The 26,073-nt window shown below is 24.0% G+C and overlaps 1 protein-coding gene across 1 annotated transcript; it reads right to left on the bottom strand.

Annotated features, from left to right (window-relative positions):
- Positions 1-218: 218 nt before the first annotated feature.
- On the bottom strand, positions 219-25,595 carry LOC145837756 (sorting nexin-27-like). The gene is made up of 15 exons (XM_082945193.1): positions 25,506-25,595; positions 24,665-24,765; positions 23,719-23,836; positions 21,974-22,193; positions 20,682-20,773; positions 20,515-20,615; positions 19,841-19,984; positions 18,173-18,345; positions 16,303-16,381; positions 14,246-14,400; positions 12,746-12,838; positions 4,305-4,454; positions 2,663-2,788; positions 1,334-1,420; positions 219-768 (listed from the first exon to the last, which is right to left on the bottom strand). The coding sequence occupies exons 1-15, from the start codon at positions 25,520-25,522 to the stop codon at positions 724-726; spliced, it is 1,701 nt and encodes a 566-aa protein (XP_082801319.1). The 5' UTR covers positions 25,523-25,595; the 3' UTR covers positions 219-723.
- Between the last annotated feature and the right edge of the window lie 478 nt (positions 25,596-26,073).

The following is a 26,073-nucleotide window of genomic DNA, read 5'->3' as shown; positions in this document are numbered from 1 at the left end:
GAAGAAGCGTTTTAAAGGCTTTAATATGATTTGTATTTTACTTGAGTAAATAAATAAAAACAAAAGAAAAAACACCTAACATTTAATTGTACATAAATTGTTTGATTTCGTTTTACTAAAAAAATTAGATACTGAAAATTAAGAAGTTTTCTTAAAAATAAGATTTTTATTTTTTAAGTATTTTGTATTTGTTAACTTAATACGTTATGTGTGTCAACTTAAAGAAAACCATTATCAACTATAATCCATTAACAGTATTAAATCAATCAGAAGTATCATATGCTTTCTACAAAAATGTTTGCTATCAATATTATGTTTTTTCACATAAATAAAAATTGTCAAAACTTAAAAAATAATTTCGTACATATAAAGTTTTCAATATGAAAACAAAAAAATTATATGTAAAAATGAGTTTCATTTTCAAACAGAATTATATATTAGTACTTTGTAAAAAAAGTTTAAAAGCCGTTTAAAAACTAGACCAAAAAGTAAAAATAAGTTTAAGAACCTAAAATATCAAACTATACTGGTAGTTTTAATCTATGGAAACCAGTAAAAACTTTATAATTTGTAATTTCTGTTGAAAAAAATATTTTTAAATTAGAAATGTTCACAAAAATTCCCATAATACATGCCTGAGTCATATTAAATCATCATTTATGTGTGAACCATAATATTTAATTAATATGAATCACATAAACTTTATGTTCATTTTCTTCAAATTTATTCTTCATCATTAGCCTCTTTGTTAGCCACGAATATATTTTCCTGAAAATAATTTATCAAAACTTTATTTTACATGAATGAATTTTTTGAGTTATCTTAAAATTTTAACAGTTCATTGACGAAATAAATAGTATAATTTTATGATATTTCAGATTAAGTGTCAAGCTAATTAACTTTCTTTTTAATTATGTTTAGCTTAAATATTATGTATTTCAAGTAAAAGAATAAAATTATCTCAATAAACGTATCAAATTTTCATAAGTTTGACTATCCATAAAAATAGTTTTTTTTCTTGGTTATAATTTGTGGAATTATTAAAAAATTAAAAAAAAAACTTTATACTTATTAAGCTAACTAAACTTTAGAATAATGTTATTTGTATAAATTCGTATAAATCAAAAAATATAGCGTTCAGATCTTTAAAGTTCAAAACAAAATCTTATTTTATAATTTTAGAAAATCTGCTAAATTAAAAAAGTAATTACTCAATTTTTTACTTAGGAACAAACTTTAGATAATTTTTCTAATAAAAGCAAACACTTTAAAAAATATTTCAAACTCTGCTAAACCAAATTAGTATTAAATCATTTTTTATTTTAAAACAAACTTTAGACAATTTTTCTCCGTTTTCGATTTGCGAAATCCATTTCCTTTCCTCAAGAACTCGACTGAAGCATTCGTTCATATAGGATGACTGAAATAAAAAATATTCATTCATATGTAAATATTAAAATAAAATGTTATTAAATCTACTAAAGCATTCATTAATATAAGATAAATGGAAAAAATAATAATGTTTATTATCATATAAGTATGTAAATATTAAAACAATAATTAGTTATTCAAATAAAACATTCATTCATATAAGATGACTATAAAAAATAATATCTATTATAATATGAATATGTAAATTTGAAACAAAATGTTATTAACTCTACTAGAGCAGTAATTCATATAAGATGACTGGAAAATTAATTATATCTAATTCAAAAACTGATCTACTTGTTATTTTTTAAATAATATAGATAAATCCATGTTTGCGTACAGTAAAATGCTTTTTGTTTATAGTAAAATGTCGTAAATATTTTATTTGCTCAAATACACTGCATTAACACCAATTGCAAATAAACAAATCAAAAAATTTCATATAAATAAATAAAAATCAAACAGCTTCAAAACCAGTTTGAACTCTTTTTTTTTTAAATATAAATTGTACTATTGTACGTTTTTAGTTGTCTTGAGTAATTTAAGTTTTATACATTAATAACTTTTTCAACGAATTAAACTATGGTTCTATGAATTTATTAGAACTTAATTTCACATGACTATTCTTTAGCTGACCTTATAAGCATGGTGATTAAGAAGTACACCTGTATTGTGTTTGCATAACTGTTTTCAATTAAAACTTTCAGCTATTTTTAATTTATAATAAAAGTTTAAGACTTTTTGTAAAGCTTTTTTGAAAAAATAATAATTAAAAAAGTTGAAGATATCTTATTTTTTAAACAAATCATGAAATGTTAAGCTGCAAAAACAAAAAAAAAATTAATCACACATAAATGTAAATAGCAAGTTTTAGTTTTTTTGTAATACTGCAAATTGAATTCATTAAAACGCTATGTATTTTTTAACATTCATCTTCAAACATTTTAATTTCTAACATCTTCGCCCTTATTTGTTTAGCACTTTAACATAAATTTTTTCCTGACTTTTCAAAGACTTTAAAAACAGTTTAATAAATATTAAACAACTAACTAATGAATTTAAATTGTATAGTTACCCGTCTTGATATTTCAGTTATTTATTAAAATCAATATTTATTATTAAACTATTTATGTTTATTTTATTAATAACCAACAAATTTCGACTTATGGTCTGGTCACTCTTTTTTTTTTTTTGATTTTTAATTTATTTTATTTATTTGATAATAACTAACAAATTTCGACTGTATGGTCACCCATCTCGGCTTTTTATTTCCCCTTTCGTATTGAAACTGGAAATGTCCGTCCTCGGTAATTTGCCACTCTTTCATTTCCAACCAGGAAAAATCGATCACTTGCGACTGAAATAGAATAAAATATTAAATTATTTCTTATGAGAAATATGCATCAACAGTTTAAATACTTATATGACAAGTTAATTCTTTCATTTCCAATCAACTATTTCGGACTAAAAAATGTTTTTATTTATTTATCATGTTTTTATTTTATTTTTTGACACTTAAGTTAATTGATAATTATATACTCTTTCTTTCCAACCGTATAAATCAATTACTTGCGACTGAAGTATGAAACATATACCGTTTTACTTTTTACTATGATCATAAAACCATTGAAATAATTTAAATAAACTTTAAATATTAAGTAAATCTACTCTTTCATTTCACATTTATATTATTATTATATTTTGTTGGTAATGTAAAATAATTTCCAACTTATTATATCAATTTGTTATTAAAAAGAATCAATATTATTATCAATAAACACAATATATTGTATTAATCTCATTTGCTTTTTTTCACATTCATATTATGTTTAATTTCCGACAATAAAAAGTCAAACATATTAGGCATAACACAAAATATATTTTATAACAAATTATTATATAAATGCATTCTTACAATTAAATATGCTGACACTTAGAATTCTTTATCAGCTTTTGAAAGCATATAAAAATAAAATGCATACTTTGCTAAACTTTAATTTATCTACAAATCTTCCATCCTTTAAAGGGCAACAATTTTCAGAAGAGAATGTAAAAGTTTTAAACGAAATTACTTCTTAAAAATTTTCTGAAGTTGCGCAATTGAATTACTTCCTTTAACAAAAAGTTTGTAAGAAATTTATTGATTTGTTTTTAAATTCTCTCTTTGTTTGTATTACTAAACACTGAATAAACTTTTATAACAATTAACATGAAAATTTACAGTTTTGATAAACTTAATTTTCGCTAAACTTAATAAGGTGTAAAATAAAGATTTGTAGAAAACTTATACTTTTATTACGTATCAAATTTAAACTAAATCTAGATGTGAGTAAATTATATATTTTGTAACTTTGATATTTCATGAGCAAATAAATAAACCTAGTAAAAAAAGCTAAAAAGATAAAATTATTTTTTTAATTATTAATATCTCAGTTCATTTACTTCTTTAACTTGTCATGAAAATATTAAAAAAACACAAGATTTATTTTTAGTATAATTAATCATTATTATAGTATAACTTACTAAAAAAAATTGCAAAATATTTAAACTAAATTCAATGAAAATGAACACTAAAAATGAAGTAAAATCATTAAATAATAAAAAAACTTGTCATTAAAGCATTTTTTTCTAAACAAAATACTGAGAAAGCCAAAAAGCAAACCTCGAGTATATAAGATTTGTATTTGCATTTTGTAAATTAAATTTATATTTATTTGTCTTAACTAAAAAACATTGGTCGATTACTGCAATGAAAAGAGGTTTTTAATTAATAACATTAGTGCTAACTATATTATTCACTACCAGGTTTTTCAAATGACATTATAAATATTAATTAATTATATAATAATAAATATAATAATTAAAATAATTACCTCCATTACACCATCTTCAGTACAGGCAAACAATTTGAAATTATCAAATGAAATTTTGCACGTCACGTGACCTCGTTTCCTCGAATCACAAGCGCAGTGGGGGAATGACACGCTTGAGTAGTCACTAGATTTGCGAACAAGTTCCAGGAACTGCAAGAATAAATGTTATATTACTTGCATACAATATACCATATAAAATATGCTCTAGTTATTATTTAATCAAATCACAGCACACTATAGTCACTCTATTTTCTTACTAGTTTTCCAAGAACTGATGTAATATATTATATATTGAAATATATGTTAGTATAATGTTAATACTTGTAACTATTAGCATCGAATCAATAGTGCAATGAAATTCGACTTTCTTACTAATTCGACAAACTGCAAATTATATTGAATATTATAAATGTATGTAAGGGATTCAAATATTTTTAAAGTAGGTAAATTGTGTGATGAAACTATATAGAATGTAAAAATTATGTAATCAGTTGTATTGTATTAGTCTATGGAATAACAATAATATTTTAACGTTATTTAAATTTGTATGAAACAGTAATTTATTAGTGATAAATAAGTATAAAGTACTGTAATTTTATACGAGTATGTCAGTATGATGAAAATAATTATAACTAATAGTTACTAATAAATTAAACATCATCATTATTTATGTTATAAAAAGTCAACTTTGAATCAATTGCGACCCAATAACTGTGAATTAGAATTGGTATAAATAAAAAAAACTAATAAAACTAGTGCCCATAATAAATAATTATAATTAAGTATTATTAAAATAGACTATTTTGACTAAATAAAAGACTTTAAATATTTAGAATAGTTGTTTGACAAAATTCACTAAACTAATGAAAATACTTGAAACCTAAATTAACTTATTAATTTGTCATTTAGTATTTCAAGTGTTTTTTTTTATAAGAGTCAAAAGTGATAAACTGTGAAATTGTTTCTGTTTTTTGACAGTTTAGTTTTTGAAATTTGTTAAATGATTTTGCTATATTGTGTGAAAAAATAATTAATATGTTGTATAATGAAAAAAAAATGTGTGTGAAATATTGAAAAATTTTATGCAATTATCTTCTACACCTTATCTGTAATCGTTGATCAACAATATAAAAAAATAATATTTTAAATATAAAACTATTAATGATATGTACATAATCAATAATTAAAAGTTATCAAATAGGCTTTTGAAAATAAAAAAACTGTCGATGTTAAGAATAATTATTTAACAAAATGCACTAAACTAAAGAAAATACATGAAACTTAAATTAACTTATCATTTTGACACTTAGAATTTGAAACAATTTTTAAAGAAGTCAAAGTGATATACTGGGAAATTGTTTTCGTTTTTTGACAGTTTTTGTTTTCGAAAATTCTCAATTAATTTTGCTTTATTGTGTGAAAAAACTAATTGAAACTTTTTGTATAATAAAAAAAATCAAAGATTTGTGTGAAAATATTTAAAACATTTTATACAATTCTTTTTCATACCTTGTTTGTAATCATTCATTAGCAAATTAAAATTAATACAAATTAAAAATTGATTGATTTGAATGCCTGCAAAAATAAAACTTGGTTTTTAAAAAGTTTTTTTTTTCCAAAACAAAATGTTGTGTAAATTTCACATTTAATGCTCAGTTGTTTAAGTCAGGGAAATTTTACCTAAAGATTTCAAAAGTATGAAAACAAACTTTGAAAAAAATTATCGAGTCTGCAATTTTATTAATAATGGAAACATTTTAGCTATTTTAGAATTATAACATAAATATGTTAAAACTTTGAATTATTACAACTTATTTTGAATTAAATTAAGACTGTAAAAATTTAGCTGAGAATTTCATTTTGTTGCAACAAAATAAAAAAACTCCATTAACACAGAAAATATTTAATTTAATAAAATTAATTATTTGTCACATTACTTATAAATTTTGTTTATATATTGTGCTGGAATATCAAAATCTTCGACTTGAGATTTCAAACTGAACTGTTTTGAGTTTAAAATTTGCATCTAAAAAAGAGCGAAAATAAAAATTTTATTTAGCACTTTATAATAAAAACAAAATCGATAAATTGACGAGTCTTATTGTTAGTCAGACAGTTATAATTGAACGTTTAAATTTATGTGTAAAAAAAAAATTGTGAATGGAGTTTTTGTAGTTATTTTTTGACATTCTATGCGTAGATGTCAAGTTTAATATAAATGAAGAACTTTTTAAAGAAAATTCCAGTACTTTTAATAACTAGATAAAAAAATGTAAAATATTTTTTGCATTACAACTGTATTCTAAGTATCATAACCAATTTTTCCAGCTTCAGAAAATAATATCACTATGTGTTAACTTTTTATTAGCTTAAATTAATTTCCCGTCAGGATAATGCTACAAAATTTTGTTGAAATAATTTAAATTATGTTGCAACGCATGAAAAATAGTTCATTTAGTAAGTGAAAACAAATAAAAAAATATTATTTTCGTAATAATACATACACAAGAGCAAACTAATGAAAATATCGAGACCTTATGCTATGTGTGATAATCATGATAAAAAATTCCAAATCTTAAAGAATCGATCATTTAGAAAGTAATAAATTATAATAAAACTTTTCTTTCAATATACAAAACATATTGATTTTATTGTGAATAAATTTGCATATATGCTTTGAAATATTGAATTGTTTGAACTTTATTGATAATAAAGTTCAAAATTTAAATAATTCTATCAAATTGGCGGAATGTAAATGAGAGGAAAAACATTTATGTACCAATATTTAAATGAACTCTTAAAGAAATATGTAAATTTGATTTAGTACTCTCGGCTTTTATTGAAAGTTTGTCATAAAAATTCGAATGTGTTTTTAAAATACAAACTTGATGTTTTTAAATGACTTTGTAATGTCTTATAAAGACTGCTTATAAAAAATTTACAAAATATATATTGAATAAGGTTATATATAAGTAAATTAATATGTCTGAATTGGAAATAAAAAGTATCATTGAAAACTGCAAAGTTAGTAAAGCAACAAAGGAAAGTTTGCTACAACTAGGAAGAAAGAATGATGCAAAATTTCAGTCAATGGAAAAAGAAATCAATAACTTGAAAAGTCAGTATGAAACAAAAATCAAGGAACTTGAAATCAGTATCCAGAGTACACAAAAAACTCATGAGGAGGTCTACAAGAAACAAACTACAGAAAAGTCTCTTGATCACAAAATCAGTTCACTAAATGAGAGTTTTATGAAATTTAAAACAGAGTTCTGCAAAAAGTTTGATAATTTTGAAAAGAAACTTTCAATGTATGCAGAAGCATCAACAAACTCCTTTCAAAAACAACCAGATTTTATTAGTAACATTGACAGTAAATTGTCACTAGTAACACATCAAATAAATGCTGAAACTGAGAGGAAATTGAAAGAAAAAAAATCTTTGAATGTAATAGTATTTAATATTCCAGAAAACATTAGCAATACATCGGTTTATACGGTAGAAAATGCAAAAAATGACCTGAATAAAATACAAAGTTCTCTAGGTTCCAACAAGATAGCAGAAACTGAATTAGATACAATATACCGTATCGGTAAATACAACGGCAATAAAACGAGACCAATAATTTTGAAGCTACTGACACAATCTAGCAGAAAACGACTGTTGAGTCTAAAAAACCTTAAAATACAGCATCTGGGAAAACAAATTAGTATCTACATTAATATTGATCGAACAAAATCAGAGATGGAACATTTTAGAAAATTGAGATTTGAACTAAAACAAAAACAAGCAGAAGCTGAAAGTAAAAATTTGAACATAAGATACGTTATAAAACAAAACAAAATAGTTGAAAGTACTCAACTGCCCTTTCGGTTTAACGCCCAGGATCTCTGGGCCTAATAAGTCTAGCTTAAACACTGACTTGCATCTTAAGTCATCTAGTTTAATCTTTAATTGTTCTAATACTAAGGCCTCAGGCACTGTTTTTTCTAATAGTTTAACCTCTAGTAGAGATTTATTTTTAAACATTTCATATACTAATATAAGATCTATTTTAAACAAAATAAGCTTCATTGAATGTTATATGTGTACACAAAATTTAGATTTATTTTTTTTTACTGAAACATGGTTAAATTCAAATGTTATTGATTCAAATTTTTGTCCTCTAGGGTATAATATAATCCGTAATGACAGAATAGGCAGGGGAGGAGGCGTTGCTGTTATATTTAAAAACTTTTTAAAATTAATTGAAGTAAAAACTAATTTTGTTTCATCTGATGGTTTTGAATTTTTGTGTTTTGATTTGATTCTTAAAGGACTCATATTGAGATTTTTATGTGTCTACATCCCTCCAAATTCTTCTAAATCTCTAGCTGTTGTTTCAAACATGATCGACTTAATCAGAAACCTTATTCCAAAACAGTCTCCTTTTTACATTTTAGGTGACTTTAATTTGCCAAATATAGACTGGAATATCCCAAGCACAACCTACAATGACTGTCACAAATGTTTTATTAAATTTTGTTCAGATAATCTCCTTACACAACTTATTGACTCACCTACCCATAAGAACGGTAATATCCTCGATTTACTGCTTTGTAATTATATGGCATTAGATAGAGTTAAGTTTCATTTGGTTGATTCACCTTTAACAAATATAAATGATCACAATGTTATTTTGTTTGGGATAAGTGTTCACAAAAGTAAAAAACCATCTCCTAAATCACTCTATCCAGATTTTCGTAGAGCAAATTTTGAGAATATTAATAAATTTTTATCAGATATAAATTGGAAAGTTCTTTTTAACAACTCAAAAAATCTACAAATGTTTTATGATAAATTTATCAAAACAATAAACTTTTCAATCAAACAATTTGTGCCTTTGATTAAACAAGACAGAAAAATGAAAACATATCCTTCTGATATAAAAAAGTTGTTAAGAGAAAAACTAAAACTCTACAAACAATGTAAGTTAGATAAGCAGATGATAGAAAAATACAAAACTGTATCAAAAAAATATGAAAAAGCAGTGAAAGTGTTCAACATAGAACATGAAAAACGTTTTTGCCAAAACACAAACTCAAAAAAATTCTACAGCTATGTAAAATCAATGCTCAAGTTAACACCTTCTTTACCTGTATTAATTAATGAAAATAATATTCCAATAATATCAGAACTTGATAAAGCCTCTTTTTTTAACAGGTCCTTTCAAAAGGTATTTATTAAAGATTGTGATGACAAAAATTTTACACTTGTTAGTAAAAAGTGTCTGGAAATGAAAAACTTCTTCATAAGCAATGATGAAATAATAAAGTCTGTTAATCATTTAAAAGATAAAATAATCAGAACGCCTGAAAACATTCCTTCATATTTTATTAAACGTACTATTCATTCTCTAATTCTTCCAATTTCACTAATTTTTAATTGTTCACTAGCTACATCCTCTGTACCAAACCAGTGGAAAGTCTCATATGTCATACCAGTGCACAAAAAAGGTAGTAAGTACAACCCTTTAAACTACAGACCCATTTCTTTAACAAGCAGTTTTTGTAGAATTTTCGAACATATAATTTCTCTAAAAATACTTGATCACCTTTTTTTAAATAAGCTAATTTCACATAAACAGTTTGGTTTTCTACCTAATCGATCATCTAGTTATCAACTGTTGAATTGCTTACACTCATGGCTGGTTTCATTTCTAAGCAATAAGTCAACTAAAGTTATTTACACAGACATTCAAAAGGCTTTTGACTCTGTATCCCATTTTAAACTAATAAAGACTTTAACTCAATACAAAATTCATAAAAGTTTAGTTAGCTGGTTCAAAGAGTTCCTTGAAAACAGAACCCAAAAAGTAGTTATTGGTAACACTTTTTCAGAGTCTTTACCTGTTTTCAGTGGAGTGCCTCAAGGAGGGGTTATTGGCCCACTTTTATTTATAATTTATATCAATGATATAGCTTTAGAAGTAGATGTCGATAGCAACATAAATCTCTTTGCAGACGATACAAAAATTTTTAGCCATTCTAACACAATTCTACAAAAATCTTTGGATAAAATTTATCATTGGCTAAAAGAAAGAAAACTAGTTTTAAATCCTAGTAAATGTCAGGTTCTAAACATTCAAAAAAATACATCTAGTATCACTTCTGAATTTAGAATAAACAACATAAGGTTACCTTCAACTAAAGTGTTTAAAGATCTGGGAATTTTTATTGCTGAAAACCTAAAATGGAACCACCACATCAATTATGTTTATCAAATTGCATCAACTATTTCTTTTCAAGTTTTAAAGAGTTTTAAATCTACAGATATAAACATTCTCAAAAAAATTTATCTCGTTTACATTCGTCCTAAGTTAGAATACAACACACCAATTTGGTCTCCATACCTGAAGAAAGATATTAACCATCTTGAATCCATTCAAAGAAAATATACAAGAATAGTCTTCAACCGTTGTAACATCTCATACACATCTTATTTTGATAGACTCTCAAAACTTGGTATTAAGTCTTTAGAGTATAGAAGGATTGAGTTTGACTTAATTACTTTTTTCAAACTGATTAATAGTGAAACTACAATTAATTTACAGTCTATTTTTGAACCTCATAAATGTACTTATTTACTGAGAGGTAACAGCAGAAAATTTACATGCAGACATAGTTTCAATAATAATGTTTGGCATAATTCTTTTTTTTATCGTTCAGTTGAATTATGGAACAAGCTTCCAAACGAATTAGTTTCTTGTAAAAAAGTTGAGCATTTTCGGTTAAGGTTAAAAAAGTTTGATTTAAATAAATATTTTGTTAGCAAAATTCATAAGTGATTTTTTTTTGTTCTTATTTCTTCATTAACCACTGATTGTATTTGTCTAATTTGGTTTAACCTATAACTTTATTTTATTGGCGGCGCCTTTCCTCTGTGTATAACAAAACCTGTTCCTTAATACATAGTTTATTGGGCTATTAAAGTGCTAGAGGCCTTGGGTTCTTAAGTTTTGTTTATAGTCAGTGTTCTCAACATTTATCAGCTACTACGAAAGTCCAACAAACGCTGAGTTATCTGAGTATTAAAGATTTGAAAGTAAATATGAAGCAGGCTCTCCTAAGAAAAAAGAAAAACGTTGTTCATATAAAAGCGGTTCTAGTTATACGAATAAAAGTGAAACAGGTTGTATGGATAAAAGTTAAGCCGGTTACTCAAATGAAAGCTGAACCAGTTGTTCAAATAATGTGAAGCCAGTCGTTCGAATGAAAGTGAAACCAGTTTTGGAGTGAAACCATCTGTTCGGGTGAAGTTGAAGTAGGATATTGTTGTTCTTTTTTCGGAAGCACCGGGATTATAAATTTTGTGTTATAATTTTTGGTGTTTTTATGTTAATTTTTAAACTTTAATTAGTTAAACTCAGTTTTTGTTTTTCATTTTTAATGTACAATTTTGGTTTATTTTTGTCTTTTTGTTGTATGTCTTTCTGTATAAGTGGCCTAGGTTTTGACGCCTGGGTCCATCGCATGACAATAAACTTACAATAATAATAAAATAACTTTTAAGTTATTTTAGATACATAATTGTACCTGTTTTCTATAACCTATAAACTAAATACATAAAAAATTTAATTTCAAAGTTGTGATAGTTATTTTTGAGTTGCAAACAGTTTTGATTGAGGTTCTATTGACAAACATTTTATCATAGAAACTAATAATTAAAAACATTTTACTTACATCTTGATGATTATTTTGAGTGGCAAATAATTTTAATTGAAGTTTTTATAATAACTATTTTAATTTAAGTATCACAAATATTTTACTTACATCTTGGTGATTATTTTGGGTGGCAAATAATTTTAATTGAGGTTTTTATAATAACTATTTTAATTTAAGTAACACAAATATTTTACTTACATCTTGGTGATTATTTTGAGTGACAAATAATTTTAATTGAAGTTTTTATAATAACTATTTTAATTTGAGTATCACAAATATTTTACTTACATCTTTGTGATTATTTTGAGTGGCAAATAATTTTAACTGAAGTTTTTATAACAACTATTTTAATTTAAGTATCACAAATATTTTACTTACATCTTGGTAATTATTTTGAGAGGCAAATAATTTTAACTGAAGTTTTTATAATAACTATTTTTATTTAAGTATCACAAATATTTTACTAACATCTTGGTGATTATTTTGAGTGGCAAATAATTTTAACTGAAGTTTTTATAATAACTGTTTTAATTTAAGTATCACAAATATTTTACTTACATCTTTGTGATTATTTTGAGTGGCAAATAGTTTTAATTGAAGTTTTTATAATAACTATTTTAATTTAAGTATCACAAATATTTTACTAACATCTTGGTGATTATTTTGAGTGGCAAATAATTTTAACTGAAGTTTTTATAATAACTATTTTGATTTAAGTATCACAAATATTTTACTTACATCTTGATGATTATTTTGAGTGGCAAATAATTTCAACTGAGGCCCCATTTTTGCGCTGACTGAAATAATTCCACTTTTCACATCTGTATATGCCTGTTAAAAATAATTGTACATAATTAACTAAATGTACTAAAACATACATTAATTGAATACATGGTTATATAAAATATAATTGAAATAATTCCACTCTTCATATCTGTATACGCCTCTTACAAGAAATAGTATTACTTAAATATAATTTAAGTTTAATTAGTTTAGATAATCAATAGCTTTACAAATCACATTGTAAACTATAAATTATTTTTTAATGCTATTTTCTATACACTTGTAAGACGGTTATAAGACTTAATTTAAAAAATTACGCCTGTTATATATTTTTTTAATAATTTTTAACTTTTATAAAAATTGATATAGTCCATTGACCATTATGAAACTGCCAATAAAAAACTAAAAATAAATGAAGTAAATGAGATAAAAAAACACTTAAATTTATTAGTGTTATTCAATTTACTGTAAGATACATTAATCTAAATGAAGAGCTAGAAAATTGGTGGTAATTAAATTATCTGCAAGCGACAATGCATCGCTAAGTATTTTAATTTTTGAAATTAAGTCTAAAAAAAAAATTTAATACAATTTTCTACAGACTAAAAAATTTGTTTATTGTGTTAGAAAACAGCTTAAACACTTTTATTAAGTTGTACACACTATATGTAAACGTTTATAAAGACTAAAATAATGAGTTTAAAATGCAGTTAGAAAACAAAAACTTTTTGTGGTTTTGTCTAGTCATCAATTAAAACTTAATGAATAAAACTGGCAGAACTTTTTCAATTTAAACTGAAAATAATTGCTATGCATTTAAAAAATTGTGCAGTTAAACTCTCACTTTCAAGTTTTCTGAAAATACAACTACTTTTAATAAAGATTGTATTTCTAATCAAGAAACTAATTAAAATAACAAATTGTAGTAAGTATTTACCTTTTTACTTTTTTAGCATGTTATCAACAAAAATTCTGTGCAAATCATAATAAAAACATATTTGCCACATATCATTGTACAGTAATTAATGTACAAATGTTATTTCATAAAATATAAAGTATTTAAATTAACTACCTACCTAATGAATAGTAGAATTTTTTTATAATTAGTTGGCCGCTTTAAATATAGTTTTTTTGTTAACAGTATAAATTAAACTAATTTTAAATATTTGCCATGTCACTAAGTAGGACTTAATGTAATAAAATCAAAAACTAACAAAAAATTATTTTGACAACCTATAAACAATTTAAACACCTTGTTAATTGTGAACATCTTATCATTAAATGGAAGGTAATAACTAAATTAAGAAGCATTTCATAAAAACATTTTCAATAAATAAATAACCTGTCCAGTAATAATATTAAATAACTAGATTTAATACTCATAACGTACTTCATGAGTCGTAAATAAACACTACTAAATATTTAATTATAAAAAAAATATTTTATATCAATAACCTGCCCAGTTAGTAGCATAGCAGTGTCATCATTTTGTCCCAGCAGCAAATTTTCCTGCTCAACATTGAAAAGCCATTTTCGTACTGCGAAATGAAGGGTATTTCCCGGAGTTGAAAGCGAATCGCTCAGACACTCGTCGTTTGAAAGTTTCAAATCTGTTATAAAAATTATGTAACAAAAAAATAATTTTTTAAATACTAAATAAAAAAATTGTAAATAAATTTTAACAAAAAAAAAACAAATCTGCGGAAATTTTTTTATTAATTAAACACTTTCTAGTATAATGACATACAGTGTAGTAATATACACTGAAACTTTTAAATTTTGATAAATTAAAATCTGAAGAAATTAAATGTAACTAATATATTTTCATTAAAAAAAGTTGTTTACCATAATTGTCAATATTTCTCAATTAAAAAAAAAGTTTTTATTTTAGTTTTTTGAATAAAGATGTGCAAATTAAATATTTTATTTACAACCGGGTTTTCGGTGACAAAAATTTGTGACCTCTATAATTGAAACAAAATAGTTTACTATTTTTACTATTTTATTTTACTTAAAGAGGTGGCAAATTTTTGCCACCGAAACCCTGTTGTGAATAAAATATTTAATTTGCACATCTTTATTCAAATAAGCTCTTTACATTTCAGTAGATTGAGCAATCTTTTTTAGTTAAGAATAATAACTTTATATTTTGGTTTTTTGAAAAATTTCCTATCATTACAAACTTAGTAAGTATTTCAAATAACGTTTAATTTTCCATTGTTTCAATCAGAATTTTTAAAATCAACAGCTTGAAATCTATTTAAGTTTAATAAGAACAATTACATAAAGTAAAAATTTTTATCAAACATTTTTAGCACATAATTTGTTTTCTTTACAAATTTTTTTTTTTTAATTCACTAATTTAATAATAGTTACAACCATAATTTTTAAAACAAATAGATAAAAGTAGTTTATTAAGTTAAACTTTCAAAAGCGTCATAAAGATAAATGTTTTGAACTAAAAGTAATTCATCAAGATTTGACATACTTTCTTATATAAGTCACAAGTAAGGAAATACTAAAGCTTTTTAATTTAATTGCAAAATAAACAAGTTGTTGTCATATTAATCAATTTATACAATCTGCAAAGTTTTTTCTATAAAATCATGTCTTAAAGTCAAACTTAAAAACAAAACTTCACTTTCTATTTATATATAAAACAATATCATGAAAGTAACTTTTAAAATAATATAACAAATCAGTTTTGTATGTTATAGTGTTGTTGAACAATTTATCACTTTTCATTGTATTAGTTTTTCGATATTTAAAAACTGTTTCAACGAAAATAGTTTAAAATAGACAAAGAAATAAAACTTCAGTACTTATATAAGTGAATAGTATATATAAATTAAATTAGATAAATAAAGATGTGTGTCAAACTGTTGATTAATGGTAAGTTCTAATAAAGACCTTTAAAACTTGTTTTGTTCGTTTTAAGTTCTAAAATATTTTTGAACTTTTTGTTTAATTTAAAACCTACAAAAAACATTATCAATTTTGCCTCTTTTTTGATGTAAGTAAAAATAAAGTGCACATTTACACAAAAATAATTTTAATAGTATAGTTTTAATGTTTTGAAAATGAATTAGTGACGATTTTTAAACTGTAGTTAGTTTAGAAAAAACTAAAAATATTCATTTGTTTTTTAATTAATACACTTGAATGAAATGAACCATTGAGCATTAAACTATTTTAATATTACTACTTTTTTTAAATACAAACATTGTATGAATAATCTTTAAATAATAAACTATAAACAAAGAATATAAACAAAAAATAAAAATTTACTTTTAATTCATAACAAAGAAAATCACAATAAAACAGCATAATTAAATTGATAATATTTCAGTATTGTAAACTTTGAACAAACATAGAACAACTAGAACTGAAATTATCTGAAAAGTTTAACTAAACATTTATCATATAAAATTGGTAACAACAAGACTCACGAAAATAGGTAAAATATAAATAACTAGTATTACAAATAACATTAACTATCAAATAAAACTTACAGATATTTTCTTCATCAAATTTGAATAGAGAATAAAGTGAATGAAGCTTTTCATCAACTTCTAGTTCGTTCAAATAACTCTGTTAAATAAAAATTATTTTTAATGTATACATCATAAATATTTTTAATATATACAAAATTAAATAGAATAGAATATATAACAACATTCGGTAAAAAGAAAAGAATACACGATAATAACCTTCAAATTTTTAAAATTTGAATTTTTTGTCAACCCTAAAAGTGTTTTAAATAATTTTATAAATTCACTTTAAGTGCATGAATAGTTTTTAATAAATAAATTGCTGAGTTAATAAAAATGAATAAAAAAGTGATTTGATTTTTGAAAATATATTAAAGTTGTGCTTTAAACTAAAAACTATATCTATAAAATTAAAAATAATATTTACTCAAACAATGTTTCTAAATGATACTCATTATTTTACAAATAAAAATAGCTACTTTTGTACACATGAATTTGTAAATTTAGAACAGCTAAAATACATAGTTTGACTAAATTAACAATCATGAAAAGAAACAAGAAAGTTTTTTTATAGTTGAGTGAAACACAAAACACCTAAACTCAAATTAAATCGCTTAAATGTGTTTGTTCAAACAAACAACTTTTATACAAACAAATGTCGATTGCATGCATGGAAATTTAAAATAAACAAAATTTTGTTTGTCGCTTGTATAGATGATAAAAAGTTTTACACAAGTATTATGGCAATATGTAAACTAAAATTTGATGTGTATAATAACACTAAAATTTATTAAACCGACAAGATTTCAACTATACAAACAAAATATCATGCTCACTTTTGTGTAAAATGTTATGATAAAATGGGAAAACTTTTCAACATAGATTTTTTAAATTGTAGCCGTGATAAGTGCTTCTTAAAGTTAAAAACTAAGTCTAAAAAAATAACTCTAAAGACTATTTGCATGAATATACTTTATAGTAATTTAAAAATTAATTATTTACAAAAATTATGCGAACAACGTACATTATAATAAAGCATGAAATTTTTAAATAAACAAAATTTTGGTTGTCACTTGTTTGGTGAACAAAAAGTTTTAATTTTTGACAATTTTGTTATGTTTAAAGCCAGAATGCAGTTTTTACTTGCTAAAAGTTAAAATTTTAAACTAATGCTTTGATAATCTTTATAGTTGTTTTTTCTAATACGTCCAAATGTTTAAGATGAAGATTTGAAGGCAAATGTTAAAAGTTGTAGCTTAAACTACATCATCTTTAAAATATTTAAATAAACTGTATGTAAAAATAAAATTTGGTATTTAAAAAAGTAATAAGTTTAAAATAGTTGTTTTTTATTTAAAAAGTAAAGATTAAACATTTTATAAATATTTATTGATAGGTTTATATTTCAAAATAAACATTGGTAAACAAAATTTATATGATTAATACTTTAAAGTTTCAAATAAAACCAAAACAAGATTTTAAAAACTTAGTTTTTAAAGATTTAAATATGTTGCAGAATAACTTAAAAAGTTAAATAAAAAGCGATTAGCATTTTAAAATTGTCGCTTAAAATACAAATAAACTCAATCTATGACTTAGACTACTATATGTTACGGTTTTCAAAAACAAGAAAAAAGTGTTTAACTGATTTTTTTTATAACTAGCTATGTTTAATAAAAACTTCAAGTAAAGATAATTTGAAATAGTTACAAAATAGGTTCAATTACAAAACTTTGAAAATAAAAATGAAGCTAACTAGTAGTTTAAAACTTAATCCAAACAAACTTTCCATAATTGTTATAAAAAAATAACTTTCTTAAAAACTTACTATTTCTACAAAAATGATATGTCTTTTTGAGCAAAATTTTCATAAAATTAAAAAAATAAAAACCTTTAAAATATTCCCAGCGGTGTCATTGAGTTCCTCGTTGGTCAATTCAACTTTCTTCCTGTTAGGCAGCAGTAACTTCATCACTACAGGTTCGCTGTTGTCAACATTTTCCTTGTTGTCCTGGTCTGTTGTTCCGTTTAGCAACTTGTCCTCGCTCGGTTTGCTCGATGTTTCTGTAAAAATACGTACAGTTTAAGTTGCATTAAAAATTGATTTCGTTCCTATGTATGCTCCAACGACGTTTGAATGTTTAAATTTTTATTTTTTATTGGGTAATTTTTCCTTGCATGATTTAGCTGATGTTTCTGTGAAACTAATTTAAATACACAGGTCAAGTTTCGTTAAAATTGTTTGATTTATTCCTATGTGTGCTTCAACTAGGTTTTTAATATTCAAACTTATTATATTTTATTTCTACTTGATTTGCTCCAAGTTTTTGAAATACACATGGAATTTATTTTGAAATATTAAATGTGCAAGTTAACTTCTTTTTTTTTTCTTTGCCAAATGGTACAAAGTTTTAATGTAATCATAGTACTTAGTTTGTAATGGATACATTACAGTTTAAGTCAAAGTTTATTTTTATAAAAAATTACAGCAAACTAATTATGAAATATACAATTTTAAAGATTCAAATCAAACATTATAAGTATTTCAAAACATTCGACTTAATAATTTTCTCTGTGTGATATTAAATAACTTTTATACAGATGATTTTTAAATAAATTAACTTTCATTAATTCAGTAAAGGCTAACCTCATAACTTAAGTAAGTTGTAGTACTTAAAAATTTAACTCAAATATTTAATGAAATTTTATTTTTAAAACAAACTGCTTAATTATTATACTGTGAATATGTAGGTACGATTTCATTTTTCATGATTAGAATTATAGAATATTATACCAAATAGTTATATTTTTAAAAATGTATAGAATCTTTTAATTTATAACTGTTGTCTTTTAGTTATTAGAAATTGCAAAAGTAATTTATTTTACAAGTAAGCTTTTTAAGTACTGTAATGATTTAGTTTGAACGATTTTATTATTAGCATTATTCTTTAGTTTAAAAAATCATTATACTTACACTCAGTATGATCGCTATTTTTTTAAACTAGTAATAAGCTACTTGTGAAGGTAATGAATAAATTTGTATTTAGTTAGAATTAAAATTCAAAAATCAACATAGTTTACAAACTGAATTTCTAACTTAAAAATCATGATTATTTTGCTTTTAGTTTATTTGTTTAGTCATACAAGTATTTAAATAGTAATAATTCAACTAAACTAAATTATATATAAATATCAGCTATCACTATTCCTGATCTCAATATCAGGACTTTATTTTTATAACTTTTAATGCTTAAGTAAAGCAACAATATACAACTTTACACTATTCAAAAAAGTTAGATAAAAATTACAAACCTTCTGTGTTGTCAATTTCAATATCAGGATTCTATTTGTGTAAATTATATTTATTAACAATTATTATATTTTTCATTTACCTTTAGTATTCCCTATCTCAACATCTTTATCTCAAACAAATATTTGTAAATTGAAAAGAAATACTAATTAAAAATATTTTAAAGAAACCTTCAGTATTCCCGATTTCAATATCAGGATTATTTTTGTTTAAATAATAGTTAATAAATTAAAAGTATTTTTAACAAACCTTCAGTATTCCCGATTTCAATATCAGGATTATATTTGTGGGTATCCACATCCTGATTCGGTTCCTGATTTTTTCCTGAATAAACGTCGATGTTCAGGAAGTCCAATACCGTGTCGCATTCCTGGATAACCCTGACGCATAATGCTGAAAAGGAAGGAATTTTAAGCATTATATTTACAGTATAATTTATTTGCGTGTGTAGCTTAAATTACAAAACTGTATGGTTCATACGTTTAGCAATCAAATTTATACATTGTTTATTGGCTAGTTTATAGTAGATAGATAATAGATGCAGATAATAAGCACTTCTTGAATTAAGAACTATAACGGTAACGAAAATTTGTAAACACTTATTGCAATTAAATGTAGTTATTATTGATATAAATTTTGACAAAGTAAAGTTTTAAATGCACAGAGCAAGTGTGGTCTTTAATTTAATTTTAAATATAATAGTGTGTACTTGAAATTAAATATAAAAGCATTTAAAAATTTACAAACACAACATGAGTCAACAAAACTCTAACTTTTTTGCAAATAATTTCAATCTTTTTATAAATCTATGTATTTTTATATTAATTAAATTATGTAGTTGTCTCACTTTTTTGCAAATAATTTTCAACTTTATTATAAATATAAATATATGTATACTAATTTAAATTATGTAGTTTTCTCACTTTTTTGCAAATAATTTTCAAGGACGTATCTTCTCTTCTCGAGTTGAGCTTCCGACAACTGAAACGGCCATTTTCCTGGAAACTTCGGAAACTGGAAATCCCTGAATTTTTTGAAATAATTTATTACAAATAAAAACTTGATTAATTGTGTATCTACGTGTACATACCTGAATATTTTCTTCAAATCTTCACACAAATTGAGGAATTCTGAATACCTGCGCTTGGCAACCATCTTACCGTCTAAGACTACCATGTATACCTGAAATTAAAAATAATATAAAATACATTAAATATGTATAAAAAATGTAAGCACCTGACAAGATACAAATAATGAAACTTTTTACATGTTTTGTTGGCATCAAAAGTACACCTGAATTTGAAAATATTATAAAACCTGGTAAACTACCATAAACAGGGTTGCCAGTGGTTTTTAAAAAAATTCTTCAAAGTTTCCTGAATTTCTTCCAGGTGTTTAGATCTATTTTTAGTTTAAAATTAAGCATTAAGTAAAAAAACTGTGTTAAATAGTACTACAACATTAAAGATACTGTAAAGCTACTTTAAATGTGTTTAAAAAAATATCTATGATGACAATAAAAATTTTGTCTATATGATATATATTTCGTGTCAAGTCCAAATTTTACTGCTTTTCCAGGTTTTTTAGTGATTTTTGTTCATAATTCTAGGTTTTTTTTCAAATTTACACAAATTCCAGTTTTTTCAAGTTTTTTTAGACTAAATTTTAAAATTTCAAGTTTTTCCAGGATTCCAAGTTTTGTGACAACCCTGTATATATAAAGCCTGAATTTTATATTTTTGCTTTTTGCTAAACATTTTACTAAAATGCTTAATTATCAGCCTTTGTAAGTGGTCAAACTTAACATTTATATTAGCATGGAAATGTTGTTGCTTATTATAAGCTTATATAAAACATGGCATTGTAAAAACACTAAATCCTTGAGTTACAAATAAACAGAGTCCGTTAAAAAACCAAAAAAATTTTTTATAGAAACTTGATAAAATACTCGATAAATTTTCACTGATAAAAAACTACTGATATCCATTTAGTTATTTTTATCAATGGGCATTATTATCAGCAAATACACAAGTGATAAATTTTGATTAAACAAAAACTTATTTAAATTTTAACTTTAAAGCTTTGTTAGTGATAACACTTGTTACTAAAACTGCTATACAACAAAAATTATTTAAACAAAAGATTTTTATAATGTAACACAGAAAAAAAGCAACTATAAAGGTGTAATAAACTTAATACAAAAATAAGTAATAAATTTTATTAGGTATTATTACTGTTAAAATGTTAGTAATGTTAATACAAACATCAAAGTTACAAAAAATCAAATATTAGACAAATTATTTACCACAAATCTGCTACTTTAACATCTACAAAAAATAAAGTTCAGAATTAAGTTTAAATAAATAAACAAACAAAACTAACAACATGTCTGTTATTTTCCTCATCAACATGCTCGTAGTTGGGAATTGATACGTCCAATCTCTTCACATCCGTGTAGTCATAGAAACAGTCGTCGTCCGGGTCGAGTCTTTGGAAGTCCCGGGCAGGCACGCTGATCACCGTCATCTTCAGATGGTCCCCACCCGCCTTTATGAGTTCCACCACTTTCTTGTGGGTGGCGCCCTCCACCCCTTCGCCGTTGCTATGCGTAAACATATTTAATTAATTTTGAGATGGTACAAACAAATCTAAACTATTTTCAACAATACTATGTGGAAACTATTCAAAATTTAATATATGCCAGACAATGAATTATCAATAACCTTTGCAACTTATTTGTATATATTTTGAAACTAGTTTAAATTTTAGCTCAAGTATACCCTTTTTATTTAATATTGATGGTGGAAATAAACAAACTGAATTAATTAACAACTAGTCGATGAAGGTATGAATCAAGTCTGAACTACATCAAACTAGCCTGGGTCGGCCAAAACCAATAAAAAAAGATAGTAAGAATCAACATTTTTAGACATTTACTGATAATCAAGCTCATATACTTTAAAACAATAAAAATGGTTAATATCTAGAATAAATAAAGGCCATATTTTAACTTTTTTTTTTACAAAAATTAACTTTTGCTTTTATATGAAAGCTTTAAGTACAAATTACAAGCCAGTTTTTATAGAACTCAAAAATGTCATTTAACTTTTGAGATATTTAATTTTTTGTAAAAATTTTCCAATATAAAAGTATGAACAGCAAATTTTTCAAGGTCACTTTTCTCGGAAATTTTAAAGTTCACTAAAAATCTATCTCCTCCTTCATTTTTCAAGCAATCTTCTTCAAATTTTCAGGAAACATTCCTTATAATAAAAGGAAAAAACTTTACTTTAGAATTTTAATAATTTTTAAAAATAAGAATTTTATCACAAAAATTAAAAAAATTGTTTTTTTTTCAAAAAAAATATATTTTTACAAAAAATTTTTTTAATTCCAAAGTAACGCTTTTTTGTTATTGTATAAAGATTAGACTGTGAAAGTTTGAAGAAGATTGCTTGAAAAATGTAGGAGGAGATAGATTTTTAATGAAATAGTCTTTTTTTGCTGTTTTAGTTTTCCCTTCCCATAGGGAACATATTATGCGGCCCGACTTTGACTGGTCATATATCAAAAAATAGTTCAAATTTTTTAAAACGATTAAAAGCATCATGAAGCTTAGAAAAAACTCTATAAAATAAGATCAATTTGTAAAAAACATGGTTTACCCTCCCCCCCTCCCTATGGCCTTAATACATTAGAAAAAGAGTTTTAGTATAGAAAAACTAGCCTGTAAATATTCCAACAAGCCTGAGATTTCAAAATACCTTAAAACGTTTTAAACTAGCATGGGTAGCCGGAGTGTGTAGTAGTTTGCTATGAACATTTGTATATTCAAGAATTTATTTTACAAACTAAGTTTTGGTCAAAGACCTTTTCATTGCTTAAATAAATCTTAATCAAATAGAATATTCTATTAGTATGAGATATTCATAATAGAATATTCTATCACTAGAAAATTCTATTTGAATAAGATTTATCTAAGCACTGACAAGGTCTTTGACCAAAACTTGGTTTGTAAAACAATTTCTTGAAAGAATAAATTCATTGTTTCTCCTCTAGTAGTTGAGATTTTTTTATTTGTTTTCTTAAAACCAAAACATATAATAAACATTTGTACTGCAACTTACACAGATAATATTCTGTCCCCAGGCCTCACACCTGCGGTTTCAGCGGCGCCTCCCTCTAAAATCGCGCTCACATGTTGAAGAGGAGCGTATAAAACACCGTTGATTGACTTTAATTGACCTGTAAATAGCAGAGTATTAGAAATAAGATGAAAAATTGCTAACTGTTTTGTTAAATAACTATGTTTAATGAGATTGTGGTGAAAAAATATTAACTTATAAAGCACAAAACACCATTGACGCTTTTTAGTTGACCTGTAAATGAAAATAACATTGTGTTACAGAGTAAGGAAAGTATAAATTTCTGCAGTACAAAAAAACAAAAGATACTTTTAAACCTACTCAAAAACAGCAAATAATTAGAAATAACTAATGATAAAAAGTAATATGTTTAACAAACTGTTATTTATGCACTTTTTAAAACAAAATATTTTATTGATGGTCGATTAAATGACCTTGAAATATTATTTATAGCTTTATAATTTATAAATAGAATAACTAAACATTAAAATACTTTAAAATAACAGGCTAATTCATTTGTCTTATAAGTTTTATTTAAGAGACTTTTGAAAGCAAAAACGCTATTGTAGTAAAAATTCCTATTGATGATATTCAATTGATATATTAATTTTTAGTTGTTTAGTCATAGTGCTAAATTCATTACCTAAAGCAAACAAAAGTACAAAATTTTATACTCTAAAATCATTATGTTAAACAAGTATGTAGCTTTCTGTAAAATATTTTAAATAGTTTGTTTTAGATAGATCTCACCTGCCTCATTAAATTTTCAAAACAAATTAAAGTATTTAAAAGCTAAAAAATGCAATAACTTTAGCTACAAACTATTTTACATTACAAACTTGGTGTATATTTTTTACTTTTTAATTCAATACAGTTTGAATTATTTTCTAAAAAACTTTTACTTTACAATCATTTTTTTAAATCATACCTCCTTCACCAACTTGGCCCCTGACGTTGAACCCAAACCCTGTCTCAGTTTTTGAAAATTCCACGTCCCTTGGCCCTTTGTATATCTCATTTCTTTTTGAACTGTTAAAAATAAATGAAATTCCATAAAATACACACAGATGAACTTAGTGGTTAAACGTGTCATATATTTTTGAGGTAATAACATAAAGTAAGTAAAAAAAGTATATCAAAAGTTGGAATGTTTTGAAAAATTAAAAAGTAAAACTTATTGTTGAACTGAAATAAATTAATTAAGTTGTTTATAAAAAATAAGTAAAACTTTTCTCTTCATACTGATTATACTTAAAAGATAAAAATAGAGAATCCTAGAACAACATTCGAAAAAAAAATTTCAAATCTCTTTATTTTAAGAATATTTAATTTAAATTTATTGATATTCGGTTTAGAGGTGAAATTTAGTAACTGTCTGAGTTTGTAACAAATATTTTCAATATTTAATTTCACGTTCATAGTTAAAAAAGCTTTAAATAAATTAACATTTTTAAACTTCTGTTAACTAAATAAATTTCTTTTTGAACTGTTTAAAACAAGTTTGAATCATATTATGGGTGAAATGTTTCATAATTGTAGATAACCAAATGTTTATCATATGTAGGCCTGATTATAAAAAGTTATAAAACAGTAAATGAATATATTTCTAATAAGTGTTTACTAAAACAACAAGATTTTTGTCTTAATATGTTATACATAAATTTAAAATAGTTTATTTTATAAATTGCCTATGTATTTTTGTAGTTAGTTGTATTTAATTTTCTATTTGAAACTATTATGTATCTACAAAGTATGTTTTAAAAACTTACCGAGTTGGTTGAGCCATTATTGTTTTGTTTAATGAAGTATTGAATTATTTTATACTACTTCAAAACAGAATTAAGTTATTAGTTTTTTTCTAAAAAATTAAATTCAGTTATTGGTGACTTTACAATATAGATAATAAAATTTTGAGACACAAGTATAAACATGTCAAACCTAATGCTTAAAACTTAAAGATCATTTAACAAAAAAAGTGCACTTTTACAGTTATCCAAAACAGTTCTTTTATGAAAATTAAACAAATGTTAAGCTTAAAGAAATAATAATAGTACTCTTATAAATATTTTGAATATTATAAATAAAATAAATTTGAAATGCAACACTAGCAATTGGGAACAAAAACATTTTACTACTAATTAAGACTTATTATTCATTGATTCTAATAGCACTATGTAAGTTAAGTAGTTCATTGTGTCTTATTTCAATAGCTAGTATTTACTGTTTATATTTTAAAACTCAATAAACATTATTAAATAAATCATTCTTCATATATTATTCCACATTATATAATTTAATTATTAACTAATAATCAGGTTACTTCATGAATTTAAAGAT

The sequence above is a fragment of the Thalia democratica genome, chromosome 6 (assembly GCF_965202585.1).
Source record: "Thalia democratica chromosome 6, ktThaDemo2.hap1.1, whole genome shotgun sequence".
NCBI classification, from domain to species: domain Eukaryota; kingdom Metazoa; phylum Chordata; class Thaliacea; order Salpida; family Salpidae; genus Thalia; species Thalia democratica.
Note: the sequence above shows the minus strand (reverse complement) of the source record. Positions and strands in the feature narration are given on the sequence as shown.